Source organism: Varroa jacobsoni, unplaced genomic scaffold (genome assembly GCF_002532875.2).
Source record: "Varroa jacobsoni isolate VJ856 unplaced genomic scaffold, vjacob_1.0 scaffold_315, whole genome shotgun sequence".
Classification (NCBI taxonomy): Eukaryota; Metazoa; Arthropoda; class Arachnida; order Mesostigmata; family Varroidae; genus Varroa; species Varroa jacobsoni.
Window position 1 is genome coordinate 179,619 of NW_019213217.1, and position 25,085 is coordinate 204,703.

General features: G+C 42.5%; 2 protein-coding genes across 11 annotated transcripts; one reads left to right on the top strand and one right to left on the bottom strand.

Annotated features, from left to right (window-relative positions):
• Positions 1 to 5,266: 5,266 nt before the first annotated feature.
• LOC111259276 (uncharacterized) lies at positions 5,267 to 22,417 on the bottom strand. Of its 10 annotated transcripts, none has more exons than XM_086967834.1 (7): positions 22,341 to 22,417; positions 19,446 to 19,520; positions 18,969 to 19,081; positions 18,518 to 18,719; positions 17,746 to 17,828; positions 16,687 to 16,762; positions 5,267 to 6,390 (listed from the first exon to the last, which is right to left on the bottom strand). In XM_086967834.1, exons 4-7 carry the CDS (start codon positions 18,593 to 18,595, stop codon positions 6,211 to 6,213), a joined length of 417 nt encoding a protein of 138 aa, XP_086823960.1. In that variant the 5' UTR covers positions 18,596 to 18,719; positions 18,969 to 19,081; positions 19,446 to 19,520; positions 22,341 to 22,417; the 3' UTR covers positions 5,267 to 6,210. The 10 variants fall into 10 exon arrangements, 5 of the variants coding, with proteins under 5 accessions (XP_086823960.1, XP_086823959.1, XP_086823958.1 ...); XM_086967833.1 differs by having other exon boundaries at positions 19,446 to 19,980; positions 22,341 to 22,397; XR_015310519.1 differs by lacking the exon at positions 22,341 to 22,417 and adding an exon at positions 17,485 to 17,622 and having other exon boundaries at positions 6,300 to 6,390; positions 19,446 to 22,262.
• On the top strand, positions 7,495 to 14,949 carry LOC111259274 (uncharacterized). Its single transcript, XM_022831173.2, has 2 exons — positions 7,495 to 11,353; positions 11,776 to 14,949. Exons 1-2 carry the CDS (start codon positions 9,320 to 9,322, stop codon positions 11,980 to 11,982), a joined length of 2,241 nt encoding a protein of 746 aa, XP_022686908.1. The 5' UTR covers positions 7,495 to 9,319; the 3' UTR covers positions 11,983 to 14,949.
• Positions 22,418 to 25,085: the final 2,668 nt, after the last annotated feature.

Genomic DNA, 25,085 nt, shown 5'->3' on the forward strand with positions numbered 1-25,085 from the left:
CGGAATGCATTTACATAGATCTTTTTTTAATACAAGCTTTATTTTTACAAGCTAGGATTTTAGCTGAATGCAACATTATTAGGGTAGGCTTTTTTTAGCTTACTTCAAGGTGCATATCGGCTTCACAAGATACGTATTTTTTGTACACGTCTGGCCTCGCCTTTGAAATGACGGGACGGATATTTTCCATAAGTTGGTCTGTCAATCGTAAATCGTAGAATAACTTGCATTTCGGATACCTCCATAAAAGCGGAGTTGTGCCACGTCAGCTGGGGGGGGGGGGGGCATTCAATGTCACCCCGGCTAAAGATCAATTGCTTACTGAAGTAATTCCTGAATAATGCGATTGTGAGGTGTGTGGAGAGATGGACCATCCTGCGCAAACTGCATGTCCTGCAAACGATTTGTACAAGAAACCCTAGGACCATTTTCTAATAGTGAACAGGGTTTACAAACAGGTTAATGACGGCTCCGGCTTGCGTACCGTACCAGTTGATGCTTTTTTGGGGATCTAAAGCCTCTTTGTAGACTGCCCGGAGTTTCTTTGTCTAGGACAATACATATGGTAGACATACTTAGCGCAAGTGTTCATAGCACCGCCATTTTAGAAATAGGTCTAAATGTATATTAAAAGTGGTCAAAAAGTAAGTGAAGCGAGTGACTACCATCAAGAAGCCCGCTTTATTTATGTTGTATTAAAATCTTAAATATCAACTTTGTGATACAGAAGAACTAAATACATTTAGTTATCTTCTGTTGGCATCATTTGAAAGTCGTTCCCGTCGAGAGGGTCGCCCCTGTATGTGAAAACATACAGTCGAGATGAGAACATTGCGGAGGCTATTAGTTCTACTAGTTTGCTGTGTAGTCCACAATAGGTCTTCCGGATCCTTTAGTTTGGATAATCTTCTAATAAATCTGGAGAAGTCAGGACGCATTTGTTTTTTTATTGTGAATCCTAGAATGCATACTGCAACAATAAAGTTGTCGGTCTTTCTTCAGCGATATATATATATATATATATATATATATATATATACCTTGGCTATATTTTTCATGCTTTCAGAGCTAAGTTTTTCATAACCTACAGTAACGACATAATTATAACTCTGTAATCGTAATTTACCGTAATGATCATAACACCGCGCTGGCGGTGTTAGTCATACATGTTTGAGCTGCGATCCAGACATAGATTACAATGCATCGCAACAACTAACAGCCAAAAAAAAACTTGGAACATTCTCTAATACTGATAAGTGATTCGTAAACTGGAATCTCGAGTTACTAAAACCCGTGTTCTGCAAATTCGAAGGTTCGAAGACGTTCACCCTATCAGCGCATTGTGGGGTCGATATGTACATTGTTGAACAAAGCATGGGCCATCTAGGCTTGAAAGCTTGTCTGGCGCCTGTGTCTACCACTGTCAAGCTCTGGCGGCGACGTGATTTCATAGTGGACGCACGAAACTGTGCTGCCATGATAATCGTAGCTAAAGAGTACACGGCCGAGCTGGTCTCTATCTCAACGTTGGGGGATTATTAAAGATAATAACGAATTCATTTTAGCTTTACTAGCTGTTACTGTAGTTGTCGTTGCTAAAGATCTTAGATAAATAAGCCCAGCAAGAACCGCTGCGACTAGACCCTTAGTATAAATCTCGTTGATGCTATACGTAAGAAACTGATTCCAAAAACTTGTTCACATGAAAAAAGCTAAAAATACAATGTAAAACGATGTTCTCAGAAGAGAATGGGCGCCGGTGATTATAGTAAACAAGTCTTGATCTTCTACGACTACCGGCTGTGTGACACCCGCGCTGCGCTGGCGCAGGTCAAAGTCATCGCCTCCGTCGGTACCAATAATAGCAGTTATGTATGGGTCGCTTGCTGGAAACAGAATTAACTCTCATCATCGTTGAAAGTCCTTGGTGAAATCTCGCCTGAAATTACCTAATCGTTTGTAGTGACCTATGGATCAAGCCCTATGGATCCTTTGGATTGCACGATAGTTCTCCGGAAGACTCTGAAGAATTTCAACTGCTGGATTTTAAACCCCTGACCCTCATAGAGCACAACAGAAGTTTTTGCGCGATAAACGTTGAACTAAATAGGATAGACCTACCCGGGGATAATAACTGGTTTCAGAATGGAGCCCACATGGCAGCGCACGTAGTGAACTCCGTTGAAATTCCTGGGCTTGCCTTGACATCCGAATTTAAAGATTCTTTTTCCGTCGTGGGTATGAAAAAATTTCAGTGCTCGACCAGTATGATATCGAAGCTTTCGCCCACTAGCTCGTCGATATCCTTAGCTAATTCACTCCTCAAGCCCGCTATAACTGCTGTAACCGCCCGTCAATACATCGTGTTATCCAAGCTGGAAAGCGCACAAGTCATGTATAGCTTTGGCTAATACATTCCGACGATGAGGCCCTTCTTAGTCCACTTCACGGCGTTTTGTCATTAGGTCAAACTACGTTGCGGACAGACAGAATTATCTAGAGTAGCAAAAAATCTTTGCCTTGGGGGATGCGGAAGGCCATTGGTATTCTAATGGCTTTTTCATAAAAAATCGCGCCAAACTCGTTCATCAGATATTCGTGTGGAAAGTTATACTAGTCTAAGAAAGGCTGTTTTGATTTTCTTCTGGAACAAGCGAAAGATTCGGGAAACGAATTGGCAATATAAGACGTCAACATAAAAGATTTCGATATCATCATCAAACAAGGCACTGAGAACCGCTTAAAAAACGCGTTCGTTCCTGCTAGGCGGTGTTATTCAATACGAGCCTCCCAACAGCTTTGGTTCTCCTACATCGACTCGAGACTATCCTACTTGTTCCACAAAACCAAGTCAACGGAGCCCTCCGACGAGTTCATTTGGAGTACTGACCGAGACAAAGTGACACCGCTCATCCTAAAACCTCTGACAGTTATTCTACAAGAGAAAAAAAGCAAAGCTGCCCTACTTCTGTCGAACTACCAGAGTAACTCAAAATTATACCTTCACTTCGTTACTGTTTTCGGTGTTACTAAAATATCTGTCTCCCATGATTCGGGGCAGACGAAGGTTAACCTATACGCAGACGATTTTGTTAAGCTGGCAGCCAGTTCCAGCATACGGCGAACCCTGACCGTGCGTCACCTCTGCAAAACACGGGTTGTTGGTAATTAAATGAAGACAATGGTAACTAAGGCTAAGTGCAGACGATGCATAGGATACGAACACGACCTCACATAAGCCGGATCTTCACTCCCTTAAATGAGCAAAAATCCCCAGTCTGCTCCTAATTACTTAAGGCGCCTTCTTCACAATTCACATTAGCAAGATACCTGGCAAGCCGTTGCCGTCCGCTGTGGAGACGATTAGAAATTCTCATTTATTGTCCAACGCGACGGCCTTCCACTTTTTAGATTTAAAAATCGCATCAACAACCGCGCGCGGAGTAGGGACGACCTGGAAGAACCTAGATCGGACATGCCTGCGAATTAAACGTGTTCTGGTCCTACGTAGGGCGCAGACCTCCTCGCCGACACCTTCCTATTTATTGAAGAGCTAAGGAAGCGCTTCGACGAGTACGTTAAATAAAAATGGTTAATAGGTTCAAATACGATACGGTGTTTTAACAAGCTGCACACGTTCACACCTTCAAAGATGGTAAGCTTCACAGCAGTACAAATTAAATAAATTGTATGTTATGCGAGAGGGTAACATATTTTTTGCACTGCTATTGCACGACTATATACGAAATCATGAATAGTTTTATCAGTAAAGGCAAAACGTTTGTGATTACTATATATCGTCGCGTCTGCTTGACGCGACGATTGAATAATTGAGATAAAAGCAATCTGACTTGACAAATCGTAGCCGAGTTGATTGAGAAACAAACCTCGGTTTTATACTCTTTACTTCCGGTGACTATTACGGTCTCTGTATTTTTCGACGTTGTCGTTTTTATAAATCTGGTAAGTTCAACATTTATGTAACTTAGCAATTCATCTAATGCAGTTTTGATCTGAAAATTATTACTGAACTATTCTAGGCGAAGGAACTGCGAAGTGTTTCGCTTTGGGGCTAAACTTTGTACCTGCCTGTGTATTTGTCAAGTGTGTTCTCTGGGGAGGTTCAGTCTGCACCGCTTAGTTTTAATCTTACTTTCGTTTTTTCGCAACGGGACTTTTTCGCAGCGAAGGCTGCTACCTTAGGACAAAAACGCAAGACTACTATGTTGCTGCTGCTACTATTATACTATAGAAAATAATACACATCCATGGCAATATTGTGCAACGCATCGAAGCCTAGAAGTAATCAGCGTAAGCTATAGACAGCAGGACATTTTCGTGCAAACCGAGAGCGGCCTTCAAATCTTACGGTGTATTACGAAACGTCTAAGGACGTCAACAAAAAAAAAACTAAAAAGAAACATATGTTTCTTACGTTCTTTGGAAAAGGCCTGTAGCAGTGTGAGTTCTAATTTCGTTAGAGAGCTTTCGAAAGGTTTTTTAGGGCCACGGACGGCCTGATGAATGTATGATTACGATTATTAACCTTCAATATTGAAAAATATCCGAAACTGGCAGGGTTCACGTGAATTCGATACGACCTTGTGACAATATACAACGTAATATATTAGACAGACTTATTAACGTGATGCTTATGGTTATTGAACAAAGTTACATTTCATTAGTCTGCTTTTAGCCATACGTAAATGAAATAAGCTTATCAAGAGTATTTAACAGGCTGGATGACAGAACCGATAGAGGATTTCATCGGCCATTTTTATCGGGATTCTAGCAGAGTGTTATTGTCTTGGTCGATTTGTTTGGCATCTAAGACGAGTACTAACGCATAGGATCGAACCTTGACATACGACGAGCTGGATGTGCCATACGTCTCACTGATGACTGGACAGACGCGTGTTGTTGGGTATCGGTTCGAATCCTTAGGAACTGCTTGTCTGTGTAGTTCGACCTGATGAAACATTTTGATATTTTAATTTCAGCGGTGTTCCGAGCCATTTGATATTTAACGACAATCGAGAGATACTCGTAAGACTGCGAGGAGCTGGCCGAGTTACAGCATACGACGTGGATATATTCGTATGAACAAAAAGGAAATGGAAAATGTATGCACGGATAAATCGTCGTCCCATGCCTACGGAAGGAAATGTTTACCCTCAATGGACGCAGCTCTTGCGAACGGCCATACATTGAAACAAGATATTACCTTTTAAAAGCCAAAAAAAGAACTAGAAGAGAGAAGTACACGTTTTACTCTGCTTTTATAGCGTTCCCTTCGGTTCTTCGGTATTATTCTTGTTGTGAGTAACCAAGCCCTAGCTGATGGCGAGAGGCGAGAAATCGGGAACAGCGCCTCGTTGCCGAGCTTCCGTTCCGTTACATGTCGGGGTACAACGAAAGTGTTACCGTTTTATGGCAAAAAGTAGACATGACACTTATTATTATATAATATAACAAGTGCGCGCGCGACGGCTGTGGCGGAGGTGGCGACGGTCGTCAACAGTACTCGTAGTAGTATTATTGTTGCTAAATTTCGATGTTGGTCGTATTGGGGGTAGCGTTGATGGTAGGGGCATTCGTTGTGGTAATAATGTCTCAGCGCAGCTTGCCTGCGAAGTACGACTGCTGCTACTATCCACATGACGATGGCGATAGATAGATAAAACTCAGTCCGTTTGCAAGTTGCGCTTCCGGTTGCAGCCAACGAAGCCAGTGCAAAGCTAGCGAAGTTATAGACGAAGCAACAGGACGGATCAGTAATGGCGCAGAAGCAAGTCGACAGCGAGAGCAGAAGTCAAGTGAACGACGCAGTGAATAGGGTTGTTGATAGAAGCCGAAAAGTCCGAAGCAGCGGGATGAACTAACGGCGATTCGTTCTTGGTCGTGCTTTTGGTTGCTGCTTTCGCGGCCGTTGCCACCGTCGATGTCGACGCTGCGGGTAACGACCCCTACGACATGCTTGCTACAGGAGCAACCGGGAAAGTTCCGGTCGGAAGTGGGTCAGTCACTAGGCAGCTGCTGGGGCAGTAGCGGCGGCGGCGGCGGCACCATGATGAAAACGAAGAAGATGGGGCCGATGACGGATAATAAGAAATAACAACAGCCATTGCAGCAGCAGCAGCAGCAGCAGTTGTATTGACGCGGCTACGCGCAAATTCCCGTCGGTTGTTCTTCTCGTGTTTGGCGTTCAGTTTAGCTCAGCCCTCGTGTCGGTCGGGGCAATGGACCCGCCAGCGACATACAAACACACAAACCTACTCGTATCGTCCATTGATGCCGATAACGTCGAAGCGACGATGACTTGTTCGCCCGGCAGTGGGTCGGAGGACTTCGATGCGCCATCTGATCAGCATCGCTGCTGGCGACGGTGCCCTGTAACGGTCGGTGCGCGAACACAACTTTTCTATAAGAACGATGTAAGTGCAGTGAAGATCAGCGACCATTATGCCTTTCAAACTGCGGAGTATTTGATCATACTGACTTTTCTACAGAATACGAATCTTTGAAGGCGCCATACTCAGAAGGTAACGCGCATACCATTGTAGCTATTTAAAAAAAAAAATCAGCGGGTAACGACATGGTGAAATGGATGAATCTGAAGATCGGCTGTCTGCTATCGCTAACCTAATAACGATAAAGTCTAAAGAATTAGAAACAAGAAATTTTAAATCCGCATTTAATACATAGTTCAGTTAATGCAGGATTTATTTAAACATTTTAAAACCGTTGCAATGAACTGGAGCGATGTTAACTACGAGTCTAAACAGAATAGCAAAAATTAGACAGTACATAGTGCTGTCAATTTCGGACCTGCAGTTACGTAGTTTTTTCGGCAGGCCGAAAATATTGGCTATTTATTTTTCAGAGGAGGCAACTTTCACTGTTCATGTAGTTTCAGGTCGTTGCCGCTAGAGGCGCTCGTGTTTTGTGTTACGCGTGCTGGGGTAAATGCACCTTTCTCCATAGTTACTAACGTTGCCGCCGGGTCGCCAATTGCCAGAAAGCCCAGCCGCAACGATTCTATACAACGGCTTCGGTCTCAGCCGTTGGCTGTCAGCGGTGGTGTAGCCGGGGCAACGTGAACCGTTAGAAGAGCACCAGCATCATCACCGTCACTATCAGCAATGGCAGTAGCAACAGCGACGGCGATGACGACAGCGGGGGGGAATGACCAGATAGCTTCCGCGACAGAAAGTGAAAGGGACTTGGCGAAGGGAGGGCGAATTGGCGGTCGTAGACCCCGCCAGCACTTCGCTAGCTGGAGTCGTTGCGGCGGCTCACGGTTCCGCGATGCTGTCGTTGCGATGGTTGCTACTTTCGCTGGTGGTAGCAAGGGGCGCTCTCTCCGCGTCGGATGTTCCTCGCATCAAGAGGGAGAAGTCGCTTTCGAAAGTGGCACCGGGGCAACGGACGCTGCAATGGCTGTCAGTCCGCTGCAAACTACGGTCCGAACCGGTGGTCGCCACCAGCTGCCGTTACTGACCCAGCTCGCGCCGCCGTTCAATACAAACGCAATGTATTGCAGTTAATTATTGCAGTGCAGTAGCCGCTCACACTATAGCTTAACCAAATAAGCCAAGTTGCCTTTACATCGATCTCGAGTAAGTTTGTTTGGTTCTGGGCGTGTTTGTGCATACCAAGCGAGAACGTTGAGCACGTAAGCAGCAGCAGCAGCAGCAGCAGCAGCAGTGGTCTCTAGTAAAATTACCAGTGGAACCCAAGAGTTAAGGTACAACTGCCAGTAAATGCGAAAAATTGAAGTGCTTCTCCCAGTACAATCCTATTGTGAACGACTAAGCGTTAACTAGCAAGTCGATTGGATTAAAACAACATAACGGAAATACTCAGTGATTAGATAAAGAAGACGAGCCAGTCATCACATCACGCCTTGTTTTGCCGAAAAACGTACGGCCGAGTGCAGATTTTCTAAGGAAACTTTGTTTTTAGTATCGTACTACAGCAGGACGATCATTGCCGTTGTTCGATACTGACAGCAAGATGTACATAACTTTGCACCAGTGACTGCCCTTTTCACTATCGTCTATTTGATGAGGCCAAGCCACCTGTCCCGCTGAAGGTGAAGTTAAGTGCCGTCAATATCCATGTCTGATTCAGGTCAACAAAGCAATCCTACACAGCAGTATGGACGGGCAACGCAAATAAATCGCATAGCGCGTACCTGAGACATAGTTCAAGTCAGCTCTTGAATTCTTGTGTGACAATAGTTATCAAAGTCTGTCTAACTTAAGTTGACGTTGTACAACATCAGCTTCAAATATTGAATGCTTCAGTGCTGTTGCCCGCACCGCCGACATCGCCACCTGCATCACCGTCAGCACCATTTAATTAGGCACATCCATATCCGCACGGTGTACTTTCTAAGCACCATCCGCATTGGTGCAAGTGTCGCTGCTGTGGAACCTCGAGCGGTCCATCTTGCTTTTGCCCCTGCTGCTGCTGCCAGCTGCTGCCTGTCGAATTGACTGACCCAGTTGGGTGTGTGAATGTTACGTCATTGAGGCCTGTGTGTGCGTCTGTGTTGGTGCATTCATTAGTGCAGGCGAACCCAGGGCAGGGACGGTTTTGGACACTGGGACGGCCAGCGTAAGTAGAATCACACACACAAATACGCAGCTGTTGGCAAAGATAGCAGCATCATTATAATCATCAAGATCAGTCGCGAGACAAACGATTTGCTGCCATCGTCGCTCTCGCTGCCGCTGCAAGCCGTAGCAGTGGCACAGCAGAACACAGCATTCGTGCAGGCCGAAGCCCTTCGGTGAAGGCAACGTCGCCAGCAAGTACCAGGCAACGACAAACGCTTCGCTACCCGGGAACCACCCGATGACGTGTGGGTGCTTTGTGGGGTGCTTCGTTTGCTTTAGCTTTTGCAACTGCTGCTGTAACAGCAGCATCAGTTGTTGCCGCTTTTGTGGGTCCGGAGCGATCACGCGTCGGAGACGCCTTTGGGCCGAAGAACAGGCGTTAATGAATTAGCGATGAACTAAAAGCGCCCAAATGAGACAGTACTAGTCTTGTGATGACTTGGTTTGTCCCGCCCCCAAAAGCCTCTGAGGCACTGCGCAGCTGGGGAATTGTCCTTCTACGTTTTTGTTGCAGTCCATAGTTGCCTGCTTACTCGCGAAATCCGCGTGTTTGTGGAGTGGACGAAAAAACAGACTATATATATTCTCTACCAAAAAAGGCTGCTTTTTGCGCTGTGCTTGTGGACCGAATCAGTATCAGTGCGTGCCTAAGAAATCAGAAGCCTCCGTACGTGCAATTTCTTTGCGGCCGTTTGATGGCCTCGGCTCTCCACATCCTCTACCCAAGCGAGAGCTATAAACTCGACAAGATTCGCTCCCCACTGCCGTCCGTGCCGGTTGGAGCTGGTGGCGGCCTACTAACTGGCCTGTTTGCCGACAGAATGGCTACAACAGGCCCGTTTGGGCCAATGGCGCTACCGGTTCCGCTGGCCTGTCTCCAGCCGAAGTTAGCCGGACACCCGGACAATCCTGGCCTCGATATTTGGCTGCAACTGACCCGAGGGGCTGGTGGAGCTCCGCCGGTCATTGCATCGGCTACTCCAGATGACGTACGGTTCCGGCCGAGTCCGCCCCGCGGTGACTATCCTCAAACAGAGCTACCGGATTCGCCATGCGATCTTCGAGTCTCTCCGAGACCACTACAAGCTGTACCTCTTGTTAAGCCAGGCTCCTACAATAGTAAAAGTCCCCCTTCTGCGAGTTCAGGGGTTCCTACCACAAACGGCGGAGGACCAACGGTGAAGAGACGTGGCCGTGGTAAAGAACGTATCTGGACACAGATCGAATGTTTCAACAATGATGGACAGGCTAAGGCTTTCGTGCAAGCTGAAAGGACGTGGGTGATGCAGAAAAAAACCCAGGTCCAAGAGGGAACCAAGGTCTATTACGAATGCTCTAAGTATCGATCGGCAAAGTGTCCCGCAGCAGTCTCAATACTCTATCATGCAAACAGCGATCGAGTATCGGTGTTTCGAGCTTCCGGCGATCACAATCACGCACCACTAGAGCCGCGTCACAGTAACAAAAATTCGAATAACGCGTCGCACGCTAACAATGGTACCGTCAGCACTACGAGTCATCATCAACAACAGCCGCTTAACCACAAAACACACACAAGCACAAATGCACAGGTTAGGTCAGAACGATCCGAAGGTAGCAGTTCCGTAATAAAAAATGGCCAGGAAATTGCTCGCATGGCATTACAAGCCAACGGTGGGGAATTTAGCCCGCCAGCGACAACGACTGCTGGTGCATTATCGTATAAAGCTGATCCCGTAGCGCCAACACTGCACCGTCCTGTAGCGACCTATCCTATGAAGAGGCCTGAACCCCTCGAGTTGCGTCATAAATTTAAGCAACACGCGATTGGCCTAACCAGCGATGGTTTGATAGCCCACTCTAACTCCCTTCCTCATATTCGCGCCCCAGAGCCAACCCGTGCGGCACACTTTGACTATGCCAATTACCACCTGCAGCAACAGTATTCGCCCCATCATCCGTCACCGCACCATAACCATGGTGAACATGCCCACCACAACCACAGCACGAATCTAACCCAGCTCGATTCACATTCACCGCCCCTGATGGGATTTCGTCCACTGCCACGAGATTCGAAGTTGAGCAGCCGAAGTCGCAGCCGATCGCGCAGTCGAAGCCGAAGTCGAGACGATGAGGACGACGGCGGAACAACGCCTCAAAGCGATGCCAGGTTAACCGACAGCAGCCACGAGTCCGGTTCGGAAAGTTCTGCGAGTTGCAGCGGCAGCAGTACCGTCGCAAGCACCGTCGCAACAACTGCAACGACGATTACTCGACATTCGGTTATCTCACGTACTCCATCAGCGCCACTTCCACTCTCACTTTTGCCGGATGGCTCGTCTCGTTGTTTCGTAATGAACTGTCGAAGTAACCATTTGGCCGATCATTTGCCGCAGCTGCCCCCAACAATGGCGACAGCAGAAGGTTCGCCGTCATCGTCTGGTGTATCTTGCTCTTCATCCGAGTCGTCACTAACTGGTGCCAAGATTGCACCAGTAGCAATGCTACACTTCCCAAAGGACCTGCTCAAACGTATGGTCTGGAGCATGAACGTAAACAAGACTAACGCTGATGGCTCGCTGTGTATTGCCGCTAGCGGAGACCTCATCTGTGCAGCACATTTCAGCCGGGATCGGTTCGAAGTTTTTCCCGGCGTCCTGAAGCCTGATGCTGTTCCAACATTGTTCGGACCAGACCTCGTATTTATACGATCAGAAGGAACCCACGATGCCGAACAAACCGACTGCAAGGTACAGAAATTGCTTTCTAATTTTGCTTAGACATCTTAGATATTTCGGCTCTATTGGTCATTTTTCAATTCAATTTTCAGTTTGTTACTTTAGCTAAAGTATGGCATGAACCATTTTAATGACATTTAGCATGTAAGAAAGATGTCTAGTCTCGCTAGCATAGCTCACGAACCATGCCACAGCCAAGTATACGACTGCATAAATCTCCAAAGCAATAACTGTACTTTGATGGTTATTCAGCCTTGTTTATTAAGAATAGAACTTATCCTGTCAGGACTATTGTACATGCTATGTTTTATATTGAAACAGATTCTATTATCGAGCTCCAGTGAGCGAGATGCTTCCGTTGCCAAAATCTGCGTTCGACCTGTTTTGACCTAAAGGCAACGTCCCTAAAGAGCGGCGTACGTTTTTTCTGGCAGGTGACAACTTCAAAGGAAGTTCCCGTACGTAGGCTAAGAACTGTCCGCAAACGAGTACACAGTGCATCTCTTTTGCGACGACTACAACGAGCTCAGCACACGGTGGATAAGCTGAGACTCAGCAATCGAGCTCACCGGGCCAAGATCAACATTCTCAGAAGGATGGTAACCAGAATTACTGCGCGTAAAACAGAGCGGGCTCGTTAGACGTTCAAGTGTACAGCATGGCGTTACAATTGCACATTGGTCGCCGAATTAATGACTATGGCGGCCGTACATTGTACAGCGTTCTTCGATGCTTCTTCGGACAGATTTGTTTTTTGGAAAACCTTCAAGGTAATTTCGGTTAGAAAACGGTTCGTAGCACGAATAATATTAATGGAGTTTTGCTACCAAACGCACATGGGTGCTTGCGAAAGCTCAACTTGAAGGTCCTCAAACAGCAAACTTATACTCCTAAGGTTTTTTAGCAACCGATTAATGTACGCCCACCTCAACTATTACACGAAGCAGGTCAAAAACGATACGCGTCCCAACGAAATTCTCATGATTTGAACCCGGTTTGGCTATTTATTACACGAGAATGAACATGTAGTATTTACGCTAAGGGGGATGAGACGACACTCTTCAGCATTGACTTGGGTCAACAGAAGTTGATTCCTAAATAATTTAAATTTTCGCGGTTCAAGTAATCCATAGGTAACAAGAACTCGACATATGCTAACACCATCACATATCACTTGTGAAGCAACACGATGATAGACCATCTAACTTCCTAGACAACCTTAAAGTCTTAATTTTAGTCTTGAGCCGCTATCTGTTAGTTGAGCGTTATAGAAGTAGACAGCATCACGTACGTAGCCTTATCATTTCTACATGCGTTTCAGTTTAGGGCGCCACAAGTTCTTACACCTTAATCATAAGCAAAATGGGTTGAATCAAAATTTCCATTCACTTTAAACGGCCAGTTCATGCGTCTCGTTGAACATCCAACCCAACCCATAGTTTGGCTATATAGACTGGTCATCTGTGATCATTCGTTATCACCATTATTAATTGTTGTTTACTTTGGCTGGGCCAAGTGGTGTAGCGCCATGACGTAGCTCCAGCATAACGTAATCAATGCATTTATATGAAATCCTGTTATACTAATTTGTTAGATAGTACAAATTGAACAAACACACATATATATATATATATGTATGTATGAAGATCTGTAGCGGCAGAAATACGTACGTTGCTATCACATATTGTGTCAAATGTAGCAACAACGACAACAATAGAAAATCAGCCGCACTTGGCAAAGCCAGAAATTTCTATAAGGTGATTCAGATTTTTTCTAGACTTAGCGGCAATGAGAGGTAAGGAGGTGTTCGAATAGCGTAAACATGATCACCAAATTAAACGACTGATTTAGGGTTATCTGCTCGTTAGAGCTTATGGCCTATTCGCTGACTTATACATTTTAAATTATTGTATACATATTTCTCCATGCAATGATGTAACTTGCTAACAAGGAAGTTGGGCTTTGAGAGAAGCATCTATCACAAATGTCACTTATGAATCTATCAACTGTTAGATACATATCTTATATATATGCATACATACATACATACATACATATCCACAATATATATGCTTACAGAAAAAAAAAAAAGAAAAAATCCTCGTGCAATGGGACGCGATGATGAGGCGCAGTTCACTCAGAAGCGTTCTACAATCAGGGCGGGCCAGGGTGGCCCGACTGTAAATAGGGTTACGGTGACAGTTACCCATCGACCAATTATTAAAATAAACAATATAATCATCACTGTTGTTTCTGTTACTTTTCGTATGATTTCTATTCTTTGCCTAATGAAGTTCTACCTCGCCACCCTTTGGCTTATTGTTTTGTTGCATGATTTTCACGAATTGTTGTTCAGACTTACTTTGGGTAAATATTATCACTTAGGACATACCGCAGGCGGTGGTTGTTGTTACTGTGTTCGCGAACAACGGATGCCATTAAAAAATCGTCGGACTCGAGTTTTGCTAGTGCACCCTGAGCTTCAAGCTGCGTTTGGAGGGGAGATTCTTACACTACATATTTAATTTAGATTTGGCCCCCTGCTATATACGAGAGGAGATCGTGCACAAAATTAGCCGCAATGGCCTAAACATATTAATGGGGTCCAATTATATGTTTCTTCAGTAGTGTTCATGTTTACGCTATTACTTCTTAAGGCTTATGTATTAAATTGGTGCTGGAAAAATCTTACCGTAACGTATTATATAATAATCTATTTATAATGATGACAAAATAGACCTGTATCAACTATTTAAAGTAAGCAATATGTATTGTATTAGGGTAACGCTGTGCGTCAAGCTGAGCTCCAGGTATCGAGCTAAACGACAACAACGCGATGGTATACAGACAGACATGTTGGCGTATAACGGCGGGTGAAGGTTTAATCCAATCCGATCTTTTGTAGTATAAGTAGCATATAGAGACTGGAGCGGAAGAGGCTGTCGTCAGGAACGAATCTGGGTGTTACTCGTTTCCAGGTAATACATCAGACGAATGTTTGATTTAACTAGACAGCTTCAAGGCACGTATAAGGGTTTTCGTAGCGAAAACGAAAAATTGGTGGGATAACGTACGCCATCTTTTTTTTTTTCCCGATGGATCGAAAGCTTCAATTTGCCTCTAATATTCGTTCCGTTGATGATCACTACGCTTAAAAAAGTCAGCAAAAGAACCCAGCAACCGAATTGTTAACGACAAACGAGCACTGGTTACTTACAGTTATGATTAATACAAAGCTACATGTGGTCCACCTTCGTAACTTCTGTTTCCTAACATAGAGATCGATAATGGCGATGACGAGGCGCGTGGTAACGATTAGCCACTACAGACAAAGTTTTGTTAAGCATTGTTGACTTTGTTCGAAAATATAAGTTCTGTATGGAGTGATAGAGTAACAAGGATGAAGGGGCGGCGGTCCTATGTGGCCTTAGCCTACTTAGTTGCTGTCACAGGCACAGTATTGACAGCACAATTGATATTGACAGCATCTGTTTTTCGTTCGATTTTTTTTGTGACATGACAATTCGACAAAGAAATATTAATGCAGAAAACTTACTCTATTACAGATATAAAAAGCAATAAATTAATGTTGTGTTCGTATTGTCTCACGCAGTGCATTCTCATTTAGATAAAGGGAACAGGTGCATGCTGTATCTAACGCTTACTTCATAATAAAAATAGAAGGCCCAACAAATAAGGCATGATCGAAAGCAAAATTACAGGAATGATTTTCTATACACGAAACGTCTATGTAAAGATGTACCCTTTTGCCTTGACGAGCATGTATAGCGGGTACATGCAGTGCAATAGAACAAGTTGCACTCGAACACGCATACAATCTGTACTTATTAATCTATTGTACGGGCATACGTGCAGAGTAATTAGCAGTTTCCACTTTTAAAGCGTTTTTGAATTTAAAACTGAATTAAACAGTAAATTGAAGATTAAACAGTTGATAAAAGGAGCTAGCTGCTGTTCAAGAGAAATGTCACAGGCCAGAAGCAAGTATAGTTCATTTTCACCAAACGAACGCTTTTGCAGACGACTATAAAAACATTAATTTACAAATTATACTTTTATTAGGCTCTTTCTTTCAGGTATTCGACCTATATCAGGTCTAGATGTCCTCATAGGGTCAAATGACGCCTTGAAGGTTGAACCGTACTGTGGTTAACCAACTAGCCGAGGCTGGCGTAACGCCTAAAGTGCCATATTGCTTAGAGTATCGAAAAACCATCAATGAATATTACTAGAGTTTGAAAATTAGGCAAATCCGAACGAAAATACGGAGAACTTCTTAGCGATGGAGGTGCTAACAGCCGTACAATTACACCGAACCCTTCAACACCCACACAACAAGGATTCCATGAGAAATTTACGCCTACTAAAAGCACTTGTACTACCTGAATATTGTGGTAGTATCTGACACATAGTATCCTTAACACAACAGTTCCGATAAGTAGCTATAACACGTTTGAGACTAGTTGCTTTTGTCTGCGTGACGTATGATACGAAGAGACCTGCGTACTACCGAGATGTGCAAAACTAGATTCATTGCTAGAAAAGCAGGATTGCGGCAAAAGGCTTGACCGATCAATTTCCGTATCTCTAAACGTGGTGGGAAGTCAGTTGCACACCAGATGGACGAACGAATATTGCCAGACGCTATCAACTAATTTCGGTCAGGATCCCTTGAACTGGGCGGTTTATTTGAAATCGTATTGACGGACATGGCGGAGCAATAGCTGGAAGTTCGCGTTTACCCGCAATAGGTACATTGCTTGGATTGTAAGCAAGCTAACGATTATTTCTGGACCTGATTTTTGCTTTAAGGATGAACATGTCTTTGTCAGAGGAGAACTGAAAATAACCTGCAGCTTCGCTCTGATCGTAGAGCTATAGCGGAACCTGTTTCTGCCTTGTTTACGGTCATATATTCTCTTGTAAACTATCGATTTAAGGTAATCCAAAAGGTGCATAATATCGATGGGAGGTTCATCCAACGCGAACATATTGGGTAATAGCTGATTTACGCTCGAATCTCGATGCCGTAATACCCTTTTCCGTTCGAGCTATAAGTTCTCCTTGGAGCTAAAAAGTGATGGTACGTTGTGCCAAACATAGCCAAGTCATTTTACCGGTTCGTATCTTAGTTCTTCGAGGCCAATATGGTATGTGACAAAATAAGCTAAACATGAGCCAAATGGTCCAATAATCGTTAAAACTAGTTTTTCTAGAAGCATTGAATAGACTCAAATGGTTTCTTCATTGGTCCAAATACTTGTATATAGCATGTTATTAATAACTGGTTAATATTTAATAGTGATTTCTCCATAGATGAGTACCGAGGTATGTGCAGCGGCTTCACGGTCTGGCGACGACGTCTGGTCAGTGATTGTCTTAGCGTCCGATCGGTCCGTTCTGTAGATAAAATAAATTCATTGAAAACTATGCACAATATCACTTTTAAACAAAACCTTTTCCTAATGCTATTGCGTACCAATCGAGCTAACTAAACTTTGCAGTTAGAAACTAGATTCTGATTATTAAAATACGACTTCTACTGACATTTATCCATACAAAAGGTCTATTGACTACAAGCCTAATATCTAGAGGAATACATTTCGTTACCCACATTTAAGTAAATCAAAGCGAAGAAAAGGAAGCTTAGATAGTACATCAACTGCCTGTGCTTTCTGAGCTTTTTAGTCCGTTGTTGGTCAGAGCCAAAATTCAGCTTGTCTTAGAGAGTTCTTAGACAAAAGGTGGAGATGAACGAATTACATCCCCATCACAATAGGTGAAGACAACTAACAATGGTCCGAAGGAAAAAAGAAACGTCAATTGAGGTCGGTGGCAGAATTGATTACTCTTTGCAGATGCGCCGTATAGGCGGCGCGCACAGCAAAGACGGCGAGTATTAGAGGTCGTCAACGAACGATCTAACGGGTCCTGGCAGCTAGAATTATCTCGGGCTACCGAACGATAGGCACAGCAGCTACCCTGGTCTTCGTCGGCACCTTATTGTAAAACTTTGGAACTATTAAAAAGGAAGATCTAGCCCAGAAACCGACAAACAAATAGAGCGGGAAGTTCCCTTGATGACCTAGCAGGAGAATTTAATTTCTTAAACAGGTACTCACATGCGACGGTAAAAAAATGTCAGGGAGTGGACCAACAACCCTGGGGTGAGATCAGTTTGCCAGAGGACAATGAATCCTTCAGATGTACCTATGTTGCATAGTGATTGCACTGTCCACCTCCTGGGACACTGTTAACAACTTCACCAACGAAAAGAGCAGGAGAGCAGTTAACGATAGTCCAAGTGGTCTCGTGCAGTTCATAACGATAAGACAAATTAGAAAGTAGGTTAGGCCAGAAAAGGAAAGGCTGACTAAACTTACTGAAACTGGATGAACTGAAGACGGAGACTACATGGGCCGCATTTGGAAATTGGCCCGTCTAGGCCCGACCAGCCTGCGCCAGCCTACCGATCCGGTGATACGAATAAATGAAGATACAGCGTGGTCCAAAGCGGAAAATCAGAGAAAAAGAATAGAGATTAAAAATTAATTAGTAGCCGGCGAAAGCAGGCCTAGTCACCGGGATCGAGCTCCACACCCTGTTCTCATAAAAAGAGGTTCATGTGTCCCGCTGGTGTCCGGTCGAACGCAAAACGTTTAGCCTACCACCTATACAGTCTGTGAGTCTATGTGCTCGCAAATGATATATTAATAGCGTAAGATCGTAAGGTGCCTCTTTTGTAGGTATGATAAGGATCGAAACACTCAAACCGCTTAGTTATTATCATCAGGATTTTCTAAATAGAGCGAACATTTTTTAGTACATGTGTGAAGAAATCGTTACGTAAATAATAATTTAGAAATTTTTAAAAACTTCAACAATGTTTCAAGTGCTCGACCAATCATCAGGTGGCCGATATCCGGACTTAAACCCTTCAAATGATTCACAGAATCAGGCTAATTGGCGTCTCAGTTTAATGATTACAAGACAAATGAAAGGTTGGTTATAATATTTTTATTGCAGACAAGATGGGAACTTTTATAGTAAACCTCTTCAGTTGTTGAGGGTGGTCAACTTAGCGTACGTTGCTAGCGTTATGGAGTGGGCGTCTTCTAGTGATCTTGGCCAAATTTCGAATTTCACTACACTTACGTGTAACATAGCGCTGTTGCACGGCTCGTTCGAGGATCTTAACTGGTTCGTTAAGTCTTTTCTAAACGCTGGTACCATTGGCTTCCATCTTTTTTTTTTTTTGTATCGCTGACTAACTTCGAACTAACGCATCGGCATTGAACTTGGTAAAGTTTCATTTCTCTGGAAACGAGTCAAACTAGCGAAACGTACGCACATACAACTCCCAAATTAAAAAAAAAAAACTTAGTTATAATGCTTTTGTACATGCATAATGTACCATGCTTGTAACTGCTAACCGTTTTAGGTAAAAGACGACAGCGTTCTCGTACAAATTAGTTAACTCCAAAAATGAATTTTTACTTTTACGGAAATAGAGGGAGCAGCTTAACCCCTTATTTCTGTAAGATATAAATGTCAGTGTCAAATAATGAGTTATATTTCTATGTGGCTTTCCTTCAATGACACTCACCGGAGCTAGTAGCTGTTTCTAGAAGCCTCCAAAGCTTTTTTTTTTTTTTTTTTTATTATAATACTAAATAGACGGAATCGAAACACTGCAGACTTTCCAGTATTCAAAAGAATCTGAAAATAAAAAAAAAATTATTAATTCTGGTTTACAGCAGACGCGACTGATTTTGATTTTCATCGACATTATATTTGGTTTAAAAAACAGAAAGTAGTGGCCGATGCGGTTCATAGAAAATAACTGCTTCTCTTTCAATTTGGTTTCTTTTTACGGTAGTTTCTGGTTTGAAATAGCTCATGGCTAGACACCCAAAGTTCAATCAAAAGAGAAATACTGAAGTATGAAGTTTCGCAACTTTAATTCGCTGTTTCCATTTGGTCATATTTCCATGATTCATGTGTTAACCTGATGACGTATGTAAGTAATAATATTATTATGGTTGTTAACTTGTGTTAGATCGCTATGCGTCTGTTGACGTACCAGTGATAAGACGGTCAAGGAAACACGTTCGAAGCTCCGTGACAATTCCTGCATCTGTATTTTTTGTGCCCAACTCTAGCAATAGATAAATGGAAAGTCCAAAGAAGCGTAATTAAAAATATGCTGATTAGTTCAAAAAAGTTAATGATAAGAAGTTTCGAATAGATTGCAGTTCTTGTTTTCGTTTTCCTCATCAACTTAAATAATCTGCGCCGCGTCTGGAGTGACTGGCCCAATAGCACATATACCTTATGGCCACACATACAACTCACAAACGAGAGGTAAGTTGCCTAAATAAGTTGACACTTGCCTGCCTAGTCATGCTATAAAATATAAAAACATGACAATAAATCCACTTATTATCAATAAAAACTTGTAGGCCAACGTATTGCGATTTGAAACACGGTTGAAGGCCATTGAATTATTCGTGGTGGACATATCTAGGGTCAGGTGCCCTGATACGTTGCAGAGAGCAGGGTTCGCACCGACGTGCTTCCGCATCATTTTTACATACAGAATTTGCATCTGGATCAACCTGTAATATAATATATCATTTGAAACGTAAAAGAGGCTACTAGTACATTTTTCACATATAGGACACCGATTAACAGGCTATTTATTAGACGAAAATAAACATATTTTTCGGTAAGTAAAGCACTAGGCTGGAATAAACTTTAACTCCGTTGTTGTTGAGTGAGGCCATGCAGCGCTTTCAGAGTGATCCATCTAAATTCGGAAGATAATTCTCATGGATCCCGTGCCCTGCTTGACATTCTATTCCTTAAATCAAAGTCGTGAATCGTTTAGATGCAAGCATATCTGTAGTTAATTCGTTTATTAAAAGATCCTATTAAAGGAAATTATGAGTATGTTGTTGTTTGCTAACTGAATGCTAATAATTTTTACAGAATATTTAAATTTATTCTTGCTATTCAGTGTTTTTTTTTTTTTTTATTTTGACGGCCACGTCATCGCTGGCCGATTATTTAATGGTATATGGCCTTTAGACTAAAGAAGATAACATGTTACTGCTTCATTCGATTTGCCACCTTTCATGCTATCTACCATTAAGGGGAGCACAGAATTCAAAAACTGATAATTTCAAACGATCGCATTAGGCTAACACGCCCCACAGTCGGCTATCAACGGCCTCTGGCTGAAAGCGGCGCAGGATACGGCCAGGTACGGTTTAGCTAAGGCTGCTCTGCCGTGAACAGATTGCACTCTTCAAATGCTGAACCGGAGCAAACTAGGAGAACTTCGCTTGCGTTTGGTCTCTGCACCAATATTGGATGAGACGCTGACCTAGTATTGTAATGGCAAACTGGGACGATAGGCTTTGACGCTGAGAATAAAACGGGTCGCATGTTCTCTACGATGCAAGAACCTTCTCAGTTCCCAGAACTCCCGTTAAACCACCACATACAGCCATATTGGGTCAGTAGAAGCTCAGTTTAGATGGAGAGGTTGAGCGGTAAACAGAGCGACGGTGGTTGTTGGAATTCCACTGCCCTCATGGGTACAAACGTCGCGGTTGGTAGAAGCTGGGGTGGACGGGAGTGGAATGGTGGATATGCTTCCTGCATGCAAGCGATAAAATGCTAAAGCTTTAGCTGACGCGTGTGGTAATTTGTACATCAACGATGATGACCCGGAGTTTCAATTTAGCTAAAATGGAAACTGGGTAACGCGTTTCAAGTAGAACTGGCTCCTAGTATTTGAAAAAGGTATATATATATAATGGCCTAAAGCTCTCTGAAAGTTTGTTGACGTATTTGGACATACTCAATTTAATAAGATCTTGGGGGGATTTTTTTGGTCAACACATTTGTAGAATAGAAGCCAAAATAGCACCTTTATAGGTCCTAAAATTGTATGAGGGTGCCTCTGCTGTAAGTATATATAGCACACTTAACTCCGCTCTTTATTATCACAAGATGTATATTTCTTGGTCCTTTAACAAGTCCAAATAAATACAAACCTCTGCAACCGTCCCGAGACTTTTCAAACTACAGGGAGAGCTTATATATAAAATAGGTTGGAGTAGACCTGGAGACGACAGGAGTTGTATACCGTAAGCACAAAACAAAGTGAAGTTAAAATGGGCTAATGCGGTCTCTAACTATCCAGTAAATACTGCCCGTGCGGGTTCGCAGTACGAAAATGGCATACCAACACACATTATGACCACCGTAACTTAGAAGACTCCGATAAAAAAAGTTTTACGCTATATATCGTTTAATTTACAACACTATGGGTGTAGTCGGCCTTCCCCATAAATACGGTGAAAGTTTTTATTGGCGACTTTGCTATCGTCGCAGAAGTGTAATATATATAATTTTTATCTTTATATCCGGTCTGTGGAATTGATGATTCTACCCAGAGTGACAGAAGTGTGAATACGAACCCTAATTCAACGTTGTTTATTTTAGTATTTTCATTAGTATGCGTCACATGTTCTTGTATGTACAAACAGGCCATTTGAAGCACCGATTAAATGAACTACAAAAAGAAACGAACTACAGAAAAAAAATGTTTCCTTTAAAAGAAATATGTAAATATTGATTTTTAATATTTTTTATCCTGTTGTATTTATCCTGCTTAGTGCAGCAAAGGAACGCATTTAGTACGCAGGTATTAAATGATATTGAAGTTTAGGTTAACCCATGTTAACATACTTTTTTTACATTTACATCAATCGGCTGTCAACATCAATTGAATTTTACCCTTTCACCTTTACTAACACTCGTGCAGCACCTCATGTATGAAAATCGACAGCTGAAAGGGAAAAGCTGTACCCCAGCTAATGATTGTATCTGTTATATGATTGAATCTTCTTAGTCTTGTCGATGCACGTACACCGTATACACTAAAAAAAAAAAACGTTCCGCTTACCTTGGAATTCTGAACGGAAGCAACTATATCAACGGGAAGACAGTTTCTCTCGATGGTACCTAAAAAAGAAAGAGTACGTTCTTTGAGTATTGTTAAGCAATTCAATAAACAAGAGGACCAGACCAAATCAAGCGTATTGGCTTAACATCTAATTATAAATGACAAAATTTTATACGTGGAAGTAATGAACAAATGCTTCACATTAACTATTTTATATTAAATAAAAAACAATTATGTGCAATAAAAACTGAATAAAGTTTATATGGCCGATGTCAGGGTCCTGTTACGCGCAGAAACCTGCCATACAATTAGCAAATATTAAGTTTAAAGTGTTTAAAATTGAAGGGAAAATTCATAAACGGGAAAAAAATTTCCAATTACAAATAATAACATTCACTAAATACCTATATTATACATTATAATGCAGCATACTATATAAGAGCTGCGGATAATAAGATAGAGTAGTAAACAAACATAGCTCACCACAGCAACTGCACCAGCAGTTCTGTTCGAAGGATCATCGTTTTGGCCTTAGAAAACAAGGACGGCAAATAATTGCTTCTATAGAAGGCTGGAGGGCGCGCTTTGGCCTTATCGTTGAGTACCAGGGAAAGTCCACAGACGAAGTCGATACTTTCGACAACAACCTAAAAACCGGTCAATATCTATCGAAATATGTGCTCAAGGATACTATTCTGACTAGTAATTTAAACCACAGTATTTTTGAAAGTACGATTTAAACATGTTAAAAATATTTTTACTTAAATGTATACAGATATTTATCCGTTGATAAATATGTACCGCGAAAACGTTTCCGACAAACTTGGCAAAGCACCAGAGTATTAATTTTTTTTTTTACGAAGAACTTGAACTGACCAAATTCTAATGACATAATTGAGAAATTAGATACACAAAGACAAGTATAACGAAAATGCGATATATGTATATAACTTAAGCTCTTTGTCAAGCTCTATCGGTACTTACCCTCAAATGCAAATTTCCGTGCCTAGCGGCACCTCGTTGCTGTAAGACATTACCTACTCGCTCTTTAATGACGGCAAATAAGCATCCACAACTTAAGGAAGTTAATTGAATTATATTAGACATACACAGTTTTAAATATGATAGGATTATTTTCGCGGAACAAGAACCGTCACTAGTTGAGACGAAAGTGAATGTAAGGCCAATTCACAACATAAGAGATGTGCCAGTTAAATCGGAAGGCATCAAAACACGTTCTACAAGCGTAGACCATTTTAAAAGAATAATAATAATTCGTATAATTTTTTTTTAATAATCCAATTAAAACACTTTTGATGAACTATTTTCTTTCATAGAAGTGCATAATTACTATTTTAACGTTTGACCAAGATCGTTTAGAAGCTCTAATTCTTTCAATTAACAAACGAACTTTTCGTACGTTTCGAGACCTGCATGTAATCATGGCCCACAGGGCCACCCATCGAAACCTGATAGATCAAACCTTGGGCTGTTCTGCGGACAGAAGCCTCTGCTTCAGAAGAAGTTCAAACAACCGGAACGTCTACTCTGGACGAAATTACTCTATAGATACTTATTCCTGCTGAACGACATATTGTTTCAGTTGGCTATTACTCTTTCAGCTCCTAGTTTACTACAGTTTATAAGTCACTCATATAAGCTTGCTTTCGGACCGATTCGCCTTTTGTCTATTCAGAACCTAAGAGAGCTGAGCAGCATAGAAGCTATAGAAGCATAGTTTAAAAAACTCTGGATTACGGTAAACAACGCAGGCTCAAGCCTACCTTATATCTGAAGGTGAGAACATTGCTGTTCTGTGCGTTGTCGGCTGGTTTCCAACCTAAAACGAGCAGACCTTTCACGCTGAGCATTCATCCTGACGATGGGATCTAGAAGCTCTCTATACGTATTATGCATCGTGAACCAACTTTGCAATTACATTTATGGGAAAGTGGTAAATTTCAATGCCAAAAAATATGTCCTCCCCAAAAAATTAAAAAAAAATGTTTATAGAGAAACAGGAATACGGTTTTTAGGCAAATAGATTATTGTCATTTTACGATAGCTTGCATTCAATTAGAAATTTTATTATACTGATAATTAGTCATAAATGCAATCTGTCCTCTTTAATCAGTTAGAGCCTTACAACACTGCAGAGTATTACAGCCAATGAAGGCTTTACTGCTTGCAATTGGCATACGGATCTACGTAGTTAGTTGGGTGCCTTATAAGGACGAATTTAGATTGCACCGACAACTACGGATCTGGGAGAACAATTACTTCCTTGTCTTTGCAAATTCGAATTTTGGTCAACTCGATGCGCGAGCCGGCCTTAATTCGAGGCCATCGGACAAAAACGACGGCCTATTCTTATGAAAGATGGATAACTAAATGATAAGAGCAGGCTAAAAAATGTTTGTTAGGGCACGCCTATTCTAAAGGCTTACTAAAGATTCCAATTCTCGCATAAGGTCGCACTTTAACGGCGGGCCAGAGCTCACACTAATCATTTTGAGAACTAGTATATTGGGTATGTTGACTGCGCTTAATTCGGCGGCGGAAACGGCCTGCGCATTTACATCTACCCAAGAGCCGCGTAGACGGGCGGCTTGATCGCTTTGAAGCCAAGGGCGACCGGGTTGAAAAATGGAAAATTCTGTTCACTTGGTCCCTCACACACTGTGAATGCCACTAGGACCCTGATTTTTATTTGAAATTGAAGAAGCTATTGGGCAATATGAGCTG

Excerpts from the sequence above, each read along its gene's own strand:
- LOC111259274 (XM_022831173.2), top strand. The coding sequence starts at position 9,320 with ATGGCCTCGGCTCTCCACATCCTCTACCCAAGCGAGAGCTATAAACTC. Across the intron at positions 11,354-11,775 it reads CCGAACAAACCGACTGCAAG|GTGACAACTTCAAAGGAAGT; the intron begins GTACAGAAATTG and ends TTTTTCTGGCAG.
- LOC111259276 (XM_086967834.1), bottom strand. The coding sequence starts at position 18,595 with ATGGTACCAGCGTTTAGAAAAGACTTAACGAACCAGTTAAGATCCTCG. Across the intron at positions 17,829-18,517 it reads GCAACAGCGCTATGTTACAC|GCTGGCGCAGGCTGGTCGGG; the intron begins GTAAGTGTAGTG and ends CCGGATCGGTAG. Across the intron at positions 6,391-16,686 it reads AAGCCGCTGCACATACCTCG|GGCACCGTCGCCAGCAGCGA; the intron begins GTACTCATCTAT and ends CGACCGTTACAG.